Here is a 16,445-nt window from a genome sequence, read left to right as displayed (position 1 = left end):
TAGGGGTATCCCACAATGCCCTGTTTATGTGGCACTGGGGATCAAACCCAGAGCTTTGTACACGTCAACTAAATATTCTACCAGCTGAGATGCAATCTCAGCTCTATTTCCTGGAAGGTTTTTCTTTATATTCCAGGCTGACTTCAAACTTCAAATCCTCTTGCCTCAGGTTCTCAATCACTGGTACTACAGGCATGCTCCATCACATACATCTTTGCAAAGCTTTTTTTCAGACAACTATACATTGCTTATAAAGAAAAAGCCTATTGTCAAAACAAACAAGCAAATAAAAATTCATTGGCATGGAGTCAGGGAAGGTACATCGTTGTTTCTAGGAGAGATGTCCAGGGGCTCATACATTCTGTGTATGTGTCAGTGTGACAGATCTGATGTCAAGGTTCAGCACCAGGGGTTGTCAGGACGAAGTGAGAGAGTAAGGTGAGATCTCACTGCAAACTCAGCTTAAAGCGCAAAATGTCAGGTGCAAATATTTCCACTGTGACTGTGCGCCTTCCCCCCACCCCATCCTCAGTCAAATCTGTGGCTGGGCTGCCTTTAGCTGCCCTTTCCCGCAAATCCCATTCAAGTCAGATGTGAGCAGCAGAGAACACTCCCTCCTCCTTCCCATGGCTGCTCCCCTAGCAACCCAAGATGCTTCACACACGCTCTTTAGCATCAGCAGTTTTGGCTTCCCTTTCCATATGAGTTTGGGGCTCGTATGGTCTGGGACTCACCTGCCCATAGTTCCAGGGACATGGGCGGATCCAGCTCTTGCTCCCTTGGTAGATGAAGCCATAATCGTTCATAATATACTCCTGTCTCTGGGGCTCACTGTCCAAGTAGACTGCATCCCCTGAGGGTCAAAGTGGGAAGAAACAAAACAGAAGTCATCCAGGTCATTCCTAGCCCCACAGTTCTATAGAATCTGAGATCTGGAGAGCGTACCTAGATTCGTTCTGAGTCTTGGGACACCACACTCTCAAAACCGCTCAATATGAACATGACATAAAAGAATATACATTTACCAATGGTGAGTATATGTTATTATAAAGTTACCCAGGTGCTTGGGCCCATGTTAAAGTCGAGGAAATGAGCTCAGAGTGGAAGCTACTTTGCAAGCCAAGTTTAATTACAGTTCTAAAATTTGCACACAGAGTCGAGCAGCTCCCTAGTCGGAGCTTTCTGCTTCACCCAACTAGTCCAGTTGCAAAAGATCAAGTCAGAGTGTGATTGGCAGTGACCTTATCAACCTCGCTCTCGAGATCTCAGCTAAGCCTTTCAGTGGTGCACAAAGTTCCAGACTGTAAGCTGCTCGTCTGAGCGCTGTGTTCGTGGTGGAGATGACCAACGAGCCGTTTGAGAGGACTGGCTTACAGCTTCAGGGTGTCTCCAGCATGGAGTTTGGTACAGTGTTAACCTAAGGTGGCAAACTGTATGGATGTACATGGATCTCTACATGGGACATGAAAGTTCAAACACACTGTAAAGTGATGAGTAAAGCATGAACTAACGTCTGTTAATAACAGATTGTATATGAGTAGAGGATTCTGAAGCTTTTCCTATAGTGACTGCTCATGCAGGGTCTCATCCAGTAGCTAAGTCTGTATGGAACTCACTATGTGGTCCAGGCTGGCCTCAAACTCACAGTGATCCTCTTGCTTCAGCCTCCCAAGTACTGGCACAGGTGTGTATTTCATAGAGAAATGTAAATTGGAGACTGGTGTGTAAAATCACACTCTGATATATGCCATAGAATCAACAATATGTAGTTATATACAAATGTGTGCATATTCAATCATAAGATAGCTCTGTAACAAAACACAGAGAACAGTAATAATGTTTCCACTGAGAAAATGGAACGTGGAGATTGGCAGGTCTTGTGCCGTCTAGCACTTCCTTCCCTCCCTGCCCCTCCTTCTCTTCTCCCTCTACCCCTCACTTTTTTTACTTTTATCATTTGCTTCTTTCCTCAAATACTGAAAACTGTGCATTTATTACTTTTTAAATGAAACAGTCCAGACTAACTTAAAAGCAGATCATGAAGGTAGCTGTTAATGGTGATTAAACTTAATGGTAGTTTTCTATTTAAGTTCAGACATAATTTCAAAATTCCAAATAAGTAAATAAACACCAAAGTCTCTCCACCTTGGTTGTTGGAGGTCAGGTACTAAATTCAAGGGGTTCAGGGACTTGTGATGGCCAGGGATCAGGGGTTGGTAACTTTTGAGCTGGGACCTCTGACAGAAGTAAAGGATTCTGAGTGGGTGCCCGCCTCACCTGGGCACCAGGGGTTGAAGAGCAGGATGAACTCCCCGAGCTGGTAGGCCGTGACAGGACCCTGGTAGGAGTCAATGCGAATTTTCAGGAGGTATCGACCCACGGCCGCCATGGGAGGAGCGCACAGGCTTACATCCAGGGAGGTGGCTCTATTGGCCTCCAGGGAAGCTATCCAGGGGCTTGGGCCACCACTGCCTGTGAGGCTAAACACTGCCCGCGTCCCTTTGGCCAGGTCTGGCAAAGGTCCTAGAAGAGAAGAATAAGTAAGGCTCCTTATGGTGGTCTTCCATTCCTCTAAGATCCTACTCAATGAACATGCATGCACACACATATGCTCCACTTCACACACACACACACACACATACATACACACATGTATCACACAATACACACATGCTCCATTTCTCACGCACATACATACACACACGTACCACACATGCTCCACTTTACACATACACACACGCATGGACCACACACACATACTCCACTTCACACATGCATGCACACACATGTATCACACACATACAATGCTCCACTTCACATGTACATACATACATACACACACATGCTCCACTTTACACATAACACACATACACATGTATATACCACACACATCACACCCTACACACACACACACACACACACACACACATCCTGTGGGCCAGTTCCTCACCAGTCTCGGTCACAAAGGTGATACTGTCCATGCCTGGTTGGAAGCCTCGGTTCTTAAAGTATAGGGTGATGCTGAAGGCCTGGCCACGGCGGACGACAAGGCGGTCAACACTGATCTCCTCCGTGCGGTGGCGCACGTTGTTCCGGGAGCTCTGGAGGTCTGTGAGAGCCACCTCTAGCCCTGTGAAGGGGTAGCCTGAGACAGACCAAAACCAGATTGTAAAGCCTAGTCCAGTTTTGTTCATCGCTTACCAGCTATGTAAACTCGAGGAAGTAGTTTGGCGATTGCACTTGAGTTTCAGGGTTGGTTGAATGGAGTCTGTAACACCATAAGTCTGGTTTAAGGATTAGATGAGAAACCACATACCCACTTTCCTCTTTCCTTCCTCCCCTACTTCCCCCACCTCTATCACCTCCTTCCCTACACACTTCTGGAGATACATGGTTTTTCTGACTGACTTCTTGTGCAGACCTCTCCAGGTTGGATGCTCCCTTCAGCCTAGCCTGCCTTCAGATACATCCTGATCCCCACTTTATTTGGGTTATTTTTGTTTTTGTTTTGTTTTTTTCAGTCTTTTGAGACAGGGTTTCTCTGTGTAGCCCTGGCTGTCCTAAAACTCACTCTGTAGACCAGGCTGGCCTTGAACTCACAGAGATCCTGCCTGTCTCCCTAGTGCTGGGATTAAAGGCCTGCACCACCACTGCCCTGCTTGATCCCCACTTTCTGGCATTAAAGTTAACGGTCTCACTTGTCTTGTGCCAACCTGCAGACCTGAGGGCAAACTTCTGGTTGCCTGCCCCTAGCACAGCCGCCCCACCTTCCAGCAATTTGCTGCCTCTCTGCCACCACCTATGCCGTGCATCCAGTGTCCCGGATACTTGGATACTCAAAGTCAGGAAGGACGCCTCCAGCCTTCAGGATTCTGCTCAAACACAAACTCACTGTTCTCTAGTATGCCTCTCCCAGAAGGGCTGTATCTGGCTTCTTGTTTGACCATGGTCTTGCCATGGTCCCCAGTCACCTGAGGGTAGTTTACGACACTTAGATTACAACAGGCTCACTGTCCTCTTCCTCAACCTGTGTCAGTTCATATGTAGCCAAGTCCTTTCAGGCATTCCTTTACACTTTACATTCCTTTCACTGAGGTTGGTAGTTCCTTTCTTTTTTCCTTCCTTCCTTCCTTCCTTTCTTTCTTTCTTTCTTTCTTTCTTTCTTTCTTTCTTTCTTTCTTTCTTTCTTTCTTTCTTGTTTTTGGTTTGTTTGTTTTTTCTAGACAGCGTTTCTCTGTAGCTTTTGGAGCCTGTACTGGAACTCACTCTCTAGATCACGCTAGCCTTGAACTCACAGAGGTCTACCTGCCTCTGCCTCCTGAGTGCTGGGATTAAAGACATGCACCACCACCGCCCAGCTGATTGTTCTTTTCTAAGTGCCTATAATTTTCTAATCTCCTTGTCTCACCCTTCGTGACTATAATAAGCTCTGATAATTCTCCTGCCTCTACCATCTCTCCCCTTAACACACCATCTGCCTTCCTACAACATAGTCTGATCACACCATTTCCTTTTGCTTTAAATGTTCTAAGACAGTCTACAGTCTATGGTACTTGGTACGCAGAACACTCGTTTGCCAACATATGGCTCTTCCTATCCAGCGTTAACTTCTGAGAGCATTCTCATTTCCCACCAACCCCAGCATCATTCTTTACTCCAAGCAGTCCGTCTGCAGGTTTGGTTTCTGCTACAGCCTCAATTCAGAATACTCCTGTCATAGTTTTTCAACTTGACACAAACCTAGACATACCTGGGAAGAGGAAATCTTTTTTTTTTTTTTTTTGGTTTTTTGAGACAGGGTTTCCCTGTAGTTTCTAGAGCCTGTCCTGGAACTAGCTCTTGTAGACCAGGCTGGCCTCGAACTCAGAGATCCGCCTGCCTCTGCCTCCCAAGTGCTGGGATTAAAGGCGTGCGCCACCACCGCCCGGCGGGAAGAGGAAATCTTAACTGAGGAATTGCCTCCATCATATTGGCCTGTGGACATGTCTGTGGGGGCATTTTCTTGATTGATGATTGAGGCGGAAGGGCCCAGTCCACCGTGGATGGTACCATCTCTTGGCAGATGGTCCTAGGTGGTATATAAAAGCAGGCTGAGCAAGCCAGGGGAAGCCAGGCGGCAAGCAGACTCCTCCATGGCCTCTGCTTCAGTTCCGGCATCCAGGGTCTTGCCTTGCCTTTCCTCAGGGAAGAACTATAATTCGCTAAGTCAAATAAAACCTGTCCTCCTCTAAATTGCTTTTGGTCAGTGATTTATCAGAGCAACAGAGAACAAACTAGATTATCTCTCATTACTTAGCCAAAGCCTACCTGTTGTGGGATATTTGTGCACTGTGTGAAAACGTATCGCTGTGATTGGTATAACAAAATCTGAATGGCTGATAGCTAGGCAGGAGGTATAGGTGGGTCTTCTGGGCAGAGGGAACTCTGGGAAGAAGAAGGCAGGGTCGCCAGCCAGATGTAGAAATGAGGTAATGTGCCACGTGACAAAAATGTAGATTAAAATAAATGGCTTAAGCTACGAGAGCTAGTGGGACAAGCCTAAACTAAGGTCAAGCTTTCGTAGTTAACAATGAGTCCCCGTGTCGTTATCCAGGAGCTGGTGGTACAGGGAAAGACTTGTTACACCTACCCGTCCCCCTGAGACCACCCTCCTGTATGAAATCGGCCCCAGCTGGCCACCCTTCTTCCCATCTCCTGGTGCTCTACAGCCTTGAACTGAATCACTCTTAATCCTAACTGCTCACACTGACCAGTTAATGCTTGTGTCCTGCTCACACGCTCATCTGTGTCAGTGCATTCGCCTGGGGTCCTACTCTTCTCTGCCTCAGCACAGGAACGCAGACATCCTTTGTTATTTCTTGTGTCTCTTTCTGTAGCTCAGGCTGGTTGCAGATTCTTGAACCTCCTCACTCAGTCCCTGGAGTTCTGGGATGCAAGGCGTGTACCACCACACCCAGCTCTTAGCTACTTTGTTGTCTACGTTCCAACACTCGATGTAAGTTGAGAAGGACGGAAACCTACCTGCTTTATTTTGGCTGTGCTTTGATTAAAAAAATAAATTAAGCAAATCATTTGGCATAGTCTAACACCCTTTCATGTTAAAAAAAAATATTCAACAGACTAAGGAGTCCCTTATCATGATAAATGCTGTCTGTAAAAATCCACAGCTAATCCTATTTAATAGTGAAACACTGGATGCTTCCCTATTAAGATAAGGAACAAAATAAAGATGCGTGTTCTTGCCCGCTCTTGTCTCGCTAAAGGCAGAGTGTACTGGAAGATCTAGCCAGGGCCATTGGGCAAGGAAAAGAGATGAAAGCCATTCAGATTGGAAATAAGTAAAGTCATCTTTAGTCACACATGACATAAGAATAATAACACTCTCAAATTAGAATTAACAACCACAAAAAGATGTCAGGATAGATGCAATACCAATATGCAAATCCAACTGTATTTTCATACACCACAATGAATAATCTGAGAAAAATGTAAAAGTAATTCCATTTATAGTAGCAAGAGACTAAAGTAACTAGTAATGCATTCACAACAGAATTAAAACCTCTTACCACAAAATATCATTTGAAGAAATTCAGTTAAATAATGGAAGCTGTCCCATACTCATGGGTTAGAAGATGGTATCATTCCAATGACAATTAACAACAGAATCATTCTAATGGCTCCAGATTCAACACAATACTGATCAAAACACGAACTGCAGATGTCATTTGGTACATCTATATCTCCTACCATCTCCTGCCTCTAGCTCCCAAGTGCAGGGATTAAAGACCTGTGCCACCACTGCCTGGAAAATATCAATTTTCTTTAGAGATGAGCTTCCTGATTGCTCAGCTAACACCAAGTTGTCAACCCTTAACACATGTATATACAAGCAACACTAAATGGATTCAAAAGGTTTTATACATATGTTTATGTGTACATGACAATAACAATTAAAGAAGAGGTCATGGATTTGAGAGGGATGAGGGGCATGGGAGGAATTGGAGGGGGATAAAATTCTCAAAAAATTTTAACCAAAACTTTTAAGCACAACTGTCATTTTGTAGACACTGATAAGTGGATCATTAAATTAACAGGGAAGAAGAAAGGATCCGTAGCGATCAAAGTAATCTTTTTATTTCTTTTTTGAGGGGAAGGATAACACAGTATCTTGCTATGTAGCCCAGAACTCATGGCAGTCCTACTGCCTCAGCCTCCAGTGTGTTGGGATTACAGGCATGCTTCATGTTCAGCTCTATAGCAATCTTAAAACAGAGGGCTTGCACTTCTATTATTTAAGGTTTACTATAAAGCTAGTAATCAAGGCAATTTTGGGGTGGCATTAGCACAGACACAGGTCAGTGGGCTATACCTGAGAGTCTTAGAAAAGAGGTCCCACATTGTATATGGAGCAGTGCTAAATTCACTCAGCAGGTTTTATACTTGTGTGTCTAACAGTAATAACATGTGACGAGGCCATGAATTTGAGAGGGATGTAACAACACTAGATGTAAGCTAAGGACAGAGAACTACCTACTTTGTCTTGGTTATATTTCAATTAAAGAAGAAGGAGGAGGAGGAGGAGGAGGAGGGGAAGGAGAAGGAGAAGAAGAAGAAGAAGAAGAAGAAGAGGAAGAGGAAGAGGAAGAGGAAGAGGAAGAGGAAGAGGAAGAAGGAAGAAGAAGAAGAAGAAGAAGAAGAAGAAGAAGAAGAAGAAGAAGAAGAAGAAGAAGAAGAAGAAGAAATGTACCAAATAATTTGGCAAACTCTAATTCCCTTGATCTTCGACCAAAATGTCAAGACAATCAAATATAGAAAAATTCTCTTCAACAAAATGGTGCTGGGATAAATGGATATATCCACATGTAAAAAATAAAGTATCTAGACTGGAGCAATGGCTCAGCAGATAAGAGCACAGGCTGCTCTTGCAGAGGACCCAGGTTCAGTGCCCAGCACCTGCATTGCTGCTCACAACTGCCTGTAAGTCCAGGTCCAGGAGACCTGACACTCTCTTTTGACTTCTGTGGGCACCAAGCATGCACATGGTGCTGCTGTGGAATAATCCTCTTGTTCACTGTAAAGATTTGTCACTCAAATTTGTTTACTAGAAAGCTGACTGGCCAGTGGCCAGGCAGGAAGTATAGGAACTAAGAATGATAGGAAGGAGGAGGGCAGAGTCAGGAGTCACCAGCCAGATGCAGAGGGAGCACGAGATGAACGTGCCATGCTAATAAAGGTACCACCACATGGCAAAGTGTAAATAAGGAATATGGGTTAACTTAAAATGTAAGAACTAGTTAGTAATAAATCTGAGCTATTGACTGAGCTTTTATAATCAATATAAGCTTTGGTGTGGTAATTTGGGAAGCAGCTGCTGGGTATTTAGGAACAGGCAGCCAAAACAAGAAACTTCCACTTAAATGGTGCACATACAAATATGCAGGCCAAGTACTGATACATATAAAACAAATACTAAGAAGTTAATAAAAAAGAAAGAAGTTGGTTGCCTACTTCAAAATGGACCAAAGATTTGAACATGAGAGCTAAAACTATAAAACGCAGAAGAAAACAGGTACACATTCCTCATCTTGAAATAGACAGTGGTCTCTTAAATATGACAAGAGAAACAGAATCAGTTGGGAAACTCAAGTAAATTGGGCCTAATCAAAATGGCATTTCTGCTTCAAGGATATAATGAAGAATGTGGAAATATAATCCAAAGATTGTGAGGATATATTTGTAAATCATATATCTAATAAGGTATTTGTAACTAGATGGATGGATGGATGGATTAACCCTACAACACAAAAACAAGGAACCCAAAAGAAAAACTGGGTAACTGGAGCTACTGAGATGGCTCAGGAGTAGGTAAAGCACTTGTTGCATAAGTCTGAAAGCCCAAGTTCACTCCCTAGGACCCGTGTGGTAGAAGGCAAGAACCAACCCCACAAGACCGTCCTATGACTCCTACATGCTCATCATGGCATGTCTCCTACAACATGAGTAACTGATTTGAACAGGTCTTTCTCTAAACAGGACAAGAAAAAGACAATAAGCACAAGGAAGGATGCTCAGGTCATCAGGTAAATACACATGAACTGTTTCTTCACACCCATGAGGATTGCTATAAGCAAGTGTTGGTAGGGTGTAGCACTATGGGGCATTTGAACCTTGCTGGTGAGTTTATAAAATGGTTCAGCACTTTGGAGAACACTAGAGGCTCCTTAGAATGTTGAACACAGAGTTATCATGGGATTCAACCCCTTATGGTACCCACCAAAGAGTGAATATGTATACTCACACCAAGCCCACATGTGGGATGCTGATACAACATTATACAGGAATAGCTGAAAAGTCCAAATGGCACAAGTACCTACCAGCTGATGAACAGAAAGATGTAGCATGTTAAAATAATGGCCTTGTATAAACTGAGCACATGACAACACGAATGGACCTTGAAAATTTAGTTAGTAAAAGGAGTCACATGCAAGAGGACACATTTTATATGATGCCATTTCTATGAAATATCTAGAATAGTCAATAGTCCATAGAGATTGAAAGTAGATTTGGCATTGCCAGGGACTAGAGAAAGGTGGAATGGAAGCTGAATGCTTCTTCTCTTTCTCCTCCTTCTCCTCTTCTCCTCCTCCGACTCCTCCTCCTCTTCCTCTTCTTCTTCACATAGCTACATAGCCCTAGTTGTCTTGGAATTCACTCTGTAAACCAGGCTGGCTTCAAACTCACAGGGATACTCCTGCCTATGTTTCCCCAATGCTGGGATTAAGGGTGTGCACCACTGCACCTGGCTCTGACTGCTTGTTTTTGAGGTGACGAGAGTGTTTTGGGACTAGATAGTAGTGACACTTTCAAAATTGTATGAATACACCTAACTGTATACTTCAAATGGATGGCCTTTATTATGTTCAATAAAATGCTAGAAACAAATGTGACTCAAATAAACTGTGTAAAGGTATAAACAATAAATATTAATCTTTATCTTTTGTTTTAAGGAGTCAGACTACAATCACACAGGATCACAATCGTGCAGGTTCGCCTGAAACCCACCAGGCTAGCCTGGAACTCATGTGCACCATCCCACCTCAGCCTCCCAAGTTGCTAGTATTACAGACACATGCCACTACATCCATCCCCCTCTTTATTGTCTAAACTTCTGAGGCTAGTTGTTTACTGTTAACACATCTTTTTCATTAGCCAGCTGCTTATTGTTGTTATTGTTTTTAAGGAAGCGTAAGATTAACCATCAGCACATCCAGGTTCATGGACATATTTGCTATTCGAAGAGTTCTCTATCTTATGCAAAATCACTTGCATTTATTTCAAGTTTTAGATTCTCTCAGCACTTTATTGAGATCATACTATTTAACTTTTATCACAACCTTGGATAGATGAAATATCATGTCATCTACACCTAGGGGGTGAAGAACATCTGATAGATGGAGGATTTTGTCTCATGTTAAACTCAGATTTGTGACTCCAATCAGGAGTTCTTTCTCTACCCAACAGCTGCTATCCATTGCTGGCTTTCACTCATGTTCAGAAAGGACATCCCAGCCCTGCCACTTGAGAAAGAACTTGACTTTTTCCTAATAATAAAAAAGGAGGGCGGTAGTGAGACTTGCCTTAGGCAGAGGCAGGCAGATCTCTGTGAGTTCAAGACCAGCCTGGATACACAGAGAAACCCTGTCTCAAAAAACAAAAAGAAGCAGCACATCCTTTAGGAGACCAGTTGACTGGGCAGAGAGCACTGACTGGCTCAGGTCTGTGCATGACTAAGGCTACCCAACAGGCGGGACAACACCTGCCTGACAGGAAGCACTTCAAATTTATCCTATCCTCCAGAGACACCATGGGTTGTGTCCGTGTCCTCTTATGACACATGGATGCTTCTGCAACCAAGCACCGTGCTTAGCTTTCCTTTTCATGACCATTTCCTTTTTTGAGATATGGTATTTCACTTAACTATATTCAAATAGGATATTCATTTTCAGTTAGAGTGTTTTTTCTTGAAGTAAGGAGAGAATGAGGGAACTAGCAAGGGGATGGTTGAAGAACTTAGAAAATAAGTGATCTCAATGTCTGTCCTGGAGAGACTCCTTCACGCGTAGCCAGAAGCATGCATAAGAATGCTGGCTGTAAGACTGCTTGTCTGTCTGTAAAATGGGAAAGACTTAAATGTCCATCAGAAGAGGACCAGATGAATGAATCATACGCTGTAGAATACCATACAAGATGAAAAATATTGAAGTGTCTATACACACTACTGGCCTGGACAGAGCTCCAAGATATGAAGTGAGTGAAAAAAATATTAAGTTGATATTTATAGATTGATAGTATCTGGATTTTTAGCAATACATATTGATCCAATCGATTATATTCAGCATATATATGAATACTAATGTCTAGACTGGAAACAATGGTTACTCAAGATGAGGTTGGGGTACTTAGAGTTTTATCTGCAATTATAGCTTTATTTTACTCCAACTAGGTCTTGATTAACTTCCTTTGTAATTAAAAATTATACACATTTTACATAAAACTTAAGAAAATAGTAAAATACTTATTATATTAGTTATAGTAAATAAAGGTGGAGATGTCATTGTGTAGTATAAGCTAAATCCCATCCCTTGTAGGTGGTGTGTCATCTAATCATTTCATCTCCAGAGAGGCTCTTTATCTAGAGAAGAGAGGATGAAGTCTACAGAACTACAGATGACTTCGGAAGTTAGAGGATATGAAGATTCAGAGAACTTCAACACTGTAAAGAACCTCCGAGACTGTGGTTCACAGCCTTCTGGTTTTCAGGCATGAGAGGCAGAAACTAGAGAAGTAAGTTGGCCAGTGTGAAGAAATTGGCTAGTGACAGAGGATGGGAATCCCGGTGCCCTAATCACTTGCTCTGCCCATCCCACACTATTGTGGAGGCACCTCCACCCTGCGTCCTGGTCCTCGGGGGACCAATGGCTCCTGAGGGTTCTTGGCTTCCTTCCTAGATCAGCTCTCTACTTGCTCCTTTCTCCCTCTGAGTCACCCTCCTGCCCTTGATGTCGCTGGGTCTTCACTGTCCCCATTTTCTAGCCGTTCCCTGGATTTCCCTACCTTGGGCCATGGTGGTTGCTTCTGGCTCCAGGGCTGCTCCCCCACAGACAGTTGGATGGGCTGGAGATTCAGGAAACAGATCCTGGAGAGCCTGCTTCCCCTTCCATGCCAAGGCTCAACACTGGAGGTGGGGCCAGCCGCTGCACTGCCACCTCTGACAGGGCAGATCGCAACTGGTTCTCTCACTTGCCCTCTGGTTTTTCTTGGCAGTGTTGCTCAGCTGAGAGGAGGTGTGGAGGCTGTGGAACCATCAGGGCCTTTGTGCTGCTATTGGGCCGTTGATAGCTCTTAAGCAATAGGGCTGTGGTAAAGGAGCCAGAAGAAACTGGTGAGCGGATGGGGGCCTCCACAGGGATAAGGGGACTGTGCTTCTGCAGGAAGGACTGTCCAGGTCCTAGACTATCACTCACAACTGAGAGCCTCAGTGGGTTCTAGCACTTGAGGCCTCTCTTTCTGGAGTTTCAGGGCAAATGATACCTACACCGGATCATCCTTAATATGACTTTTATTTTTCTGGTCATGGCACTGTTTTAAGTGAGACCTTCCAGGCCTATGGTGATTCTCAAAAAAATTAGCAGATGTGGGGCTGGAGAGAAGGTCCAGAGGTTAAGAACAGGGGCTACTCTTCTAAAGGTCCTGGGTTTGAGTCCCAGTACCTACATGGGAGATCCACAACTGTCTTGAATGCCAGTTTCAGGTGGCACACGCCTTTAATCCCAGCACTCGGGAGGCAGAGGCAGGTGGATCTCTGTGAGTTCGAGGCCAGCCTGGGCTACAAGAGCTAGTTCCAGGGCAGGCTCCAAAGCTACAGAGAAACCCTATCTCAATAAACTAAAAAAAAAAAAAAGGAAAAAAAAAGTAAAATAAAAAAGGTGAGATGATAATGTAGCTTCATGGTAGAACAATTGCCCAGCAATACCCAAAGTTCTCCAGAGAGAAAGAGAGACCAGGCTGGGGGAGGGAGGGGGAAGACTGGAGAAGGATCCTGTGTGAAGACTGACTGGGAAACTCACCCACTCTCTTCCCCCGCTGTGAGTCACTTCTTCCTGTATCCCCGATTTCTAGGTCCTCTGAGGAACCCAGCAACTCGTATCTTCTTCTCTCTTGGTTTCAATTCTCTGATAGCTTCCATAGTGTACAGACGCACAAATACAGTCCTCTCGGGCTGTTGGTTTGTTGCTGTGCTGGGGAATGAGTCCAGGGCCTTGGGCATGCAAAGTCAGCACCCTACCACCAAGGCACACCTAGAGCCCCAACACACTAACACATCTGCATTCACCTCCCACCCTCAACTCCATTAACCCATTGACTCTGCAGCTCTGACCTTTCCTACCAGCTCCATCAATCCTCCAGTCTACTGCCTTGTTCCTCTCCCACTCTTTGCCTCCCTTCCACCTACTTTCCCTCCCCAAGCTCCCTGACACCCTTCTCATCTACTCCCTCTGAAGGCCAGGGACCCTTTCCTGTTCTTATCTTGAGGGTCCTTCTGCAACTCTGAGTAAGTATGCCAGCCCTTCTCTCTTGTTTAATAAATTCCCCTCTCCCTCTCTCCTCCCTCTGACTCTTTCCTATTCTCCCTCCCCTCTTTCCCCTCTCCCTCTCTCCTCCCTCTGACTCTCCCCTGCTCTCCCTCCCCTCTCCCTCTCTCCTCCCTCAGACTCTCTCCTGCTCTCCCTCCCCTCCCCCTCTCTACTCCCCCTGACTCTCTCCTGCTCTCTCTCCCCTCTCTCATCTCTCTTCCCATCCACCTACCACCCCATCCAGTCCGTCATTTTCTTCTCAGACCCACATGCAGGCTCCCTTCACTCCCATGCTGGTGCTTTTCAGGGACGTCCGGGGGGCTCACCTATTCTCACTCCACTCATCCCTCATGGACTTAGGTGATCCCCAGAACTGTGGCCTGCAGGCCCCTCTTCTTGGCCAGCTTTTGACACTTTACCACACCCAGTGTGCCCAAATGATTCCTTCTCCCCTACCTCCCAGCTTTTCCACCTTTCTCCCTGTGTCTCTGGTCTTGGTGAGTGAGGATACGGCACCCTGGAAACGAAGGTCAAATCGGGAGCATCTCTCCTCTTCTCCTTTACACATCAGTCCAGTTCAACTCCTGACTAGCACCTGAAACTGGCCCTTCCTCTCTGTCCATCAGCTCCACCTTCCCTGAAACACCAGCCTGTCTAGAAACAACTCCTAACCGAATTCCCACCCTCCTTTCTCCAAATTCAGCACTACTGATTTTCAACATATTTTGAAATTATAATTACATTATCTCCTCTCTCTAACCCTTCCCATATATTTCTTTGTCCCAGCTTGCTCTATCCCAAATCCAGGGCCTTTATGTCTTACCATTGATCTTTCTGAAGAGCCAATTCAAGCAAATAGTTTCTCCGCTCAGGATCCAACAGTGTATATAAAGACTGAACTTCTCAACATCACCCTAAAGGCCTTTGAGAATCATCTTTCTCTTCCCACCTAGAACCCAAGTACGCCAAACCCCTTCGGTTCACTGATGGAGACCGCTCCTTTGCATCTCTGTGTGGGTGTTCTCTCTCTCTCTCTCTCTCTCTCTCTCTCTCTCTCTCTCTCTCTCTCTCTCCCTCCCTCTCTCCTGAATGATCTCTTTTTCTGAAGTGTTCTATGTCTATCTATTTGTCTCCAGGTTAGAGCATCACCCCCTAGGAAGCCTTTCCAACATTCTCTACCACACTGGGAGTTAGGGGCTTATTCTTCTTGTCATCTCTATTAACCAAAATATTTATCCGTTTCATAATCATAACACCATTGCCAGTGATCAATCATGACAGTAGACAATAGAAGCATTCCTACCACCAATACAATCATATTTTGGTGCTAGATATTATTTTAAATTCTTGTGTGCATTACTTTATCCCTCTTGGTCTCACATCTCTATGGATCAGGAGGTTGCTTTTTTTAGATTGATTTGTTGATTGGTTGGTTGATTGATTGATTGACTTGACTATTTAGACTCCACTATTTAGCCCTGGCTGACACTTTACTATATGGTGTAGGGGATTCTTCTGTTTGCATGTTGCTTTCCTTGGTTAAATACAGAGACTGCCTTGGCCTTTTGATACGGCAGACTTAGGTAGGCAGAGTAGACAGAACTGGATGCTGGGAAGAAGGACAGACAGACAGACGCCATGGCTCTCCTGCCCAAGACGGACGCTGGTTATACTCATGCTGGTAAGCGACAGTCAAGTGATGATACACATTAATGGAGATGGGTTAATCAAGATGTGAGAGTTAGCCAATAAGAGGCTAGAGCTAATGGACCAGGCAGTAATTTAATTAATACAATTTCTGTGTGGTTATTTCAGGGTATAAGCTAGCCAGGCAGTGAGACACAACCTGCTCCTCTTACTACAACTATACAGACCAGGCTGGCCTCAAATTCATAGAGATACTCCTGCCTCTGCCTCCCAAGTGGGAATTAGAGACAGGACATATGCCACTATGTCCAATCCAAAGATTTATCCATTTTTATGTGCATGAATGTTTTGCCTACAGGCATATCTGTGTATCACATGTATGAAGTGTCTTTGCAGGCCAACAGAGGGTTTCAGATCCCCTGAATCTGGAGTTACAGCTGGTTATGAGCCACCATGTGGGTGCTGGGAACTGAACCTGGGTCCTCTGGGATAGCAGCCCCTTGTGCCACCTCTCAGTCCCCCGTGAATTAGGAGTTCTTGCTTGTCTTATATAACAGATGAAGAAATCAAAACATTTGTTTTCCCAAAACTCCTCGCAAAGAACTACTAGGCTAGCCTTGGAATTCAGCAGAACTCCAGAGCTTTGTAAGTCTAAATGTTTAATGCCGTATCTAAAACTTGCATGTATGTTTCAGAACTCACCAATTGGTATTAGATAATGAATTGCCGTGCTCTTCCCTGGGGAAGACTGTTTCTCCCACCTTCAACATTCCCGAGTCGCTCTTTGTGTGGGGTTGAGACCCGTGAGCCTGTGCTCTGCCTCTTCACTCTGCCACGCTTCCCCTCCACTTTGGCTGTCTATTGTTGTTGCTCTTGCTCGGTTGATGTCTTAAAGTAAGCATGTATGCATAGCTGAGTAGTCCCAGGCAAGGCGTGGTCCCATTGTCTCTACTCCAAGCCTCTCCAGCAGGTTGTTAGAACTGTGTGAAATCTCTTTCCTCACCGACTGATGCCCAGATTCTACCTTTTCTTTCTCCCAGCATAAGACTCCTGGACAAAGCCCAATTCCTTGGAGCCATTGTTTCAAAAATCTGATAACCAAAGGGAGGCGCACAAGTACCTTTTAGAATATCTTCATTTCTGCTGGACAGTTACAGTCCCTGG

The 16,445-nt window shown here is 44.7% G+C and overlaps 1 protein-coding gene across 2 annotated transcripts in view; it reads right to left on the bottom strand.

The window, feature by feature from the left end:
• Window positions 1–12,124, bottom strand: part of Tgm5 (transglutaminase 5) — a 35,687-nt gene extending 23,563 nt beyond the window's left edge. The window contains exons 1-4 of one of the 2 annotated variants that reach the window (XM_038331719.1): window positions 12,115–12,124; window positions 2,951–3,130; window positions 2,278–2,523; window positions 735–853 (exon numbers count right to left, since the gene is read on the bottom strand). In XM_038331719.1, the coding sequence (XP_038187647.1) occupies window positions 735–853; window positions 2,278–2,523; window positions 2,951–3,130; window positions 12,115–12,124 (555 nt within the window). The remainder of the gene's footprint in view (window positions 1–734; window positions 854–2,277; window positions 2,524–2,950; window positions 3,131–12,114) is intronic. The other variant, XM_038331721.1, reaches the window with a different exon arrangement.
• Between the last annotated feature and the right edge of the window lie 4,321 nt (window positions 12,125–16,445).

Source organism: Arvicola amphibius, chromosome 5 (genome assembly GCF_903992535.2).
Source record: "Arvicola amphibius chromosome 5, mArvAmp1.2, whole genome shotgun sequence".
Lineage (NCBI taxonomy): Eukaryota > Metazoa > Chordata > Mammalia > Rodentia > Cricetidae > Arvicola > Arvicola amphibius.
The sequence above is the reverse complement of the archived record's forward strand: the minus strand, read 5'-3'. Positions and strand labels throughout refer to the sequence as shown.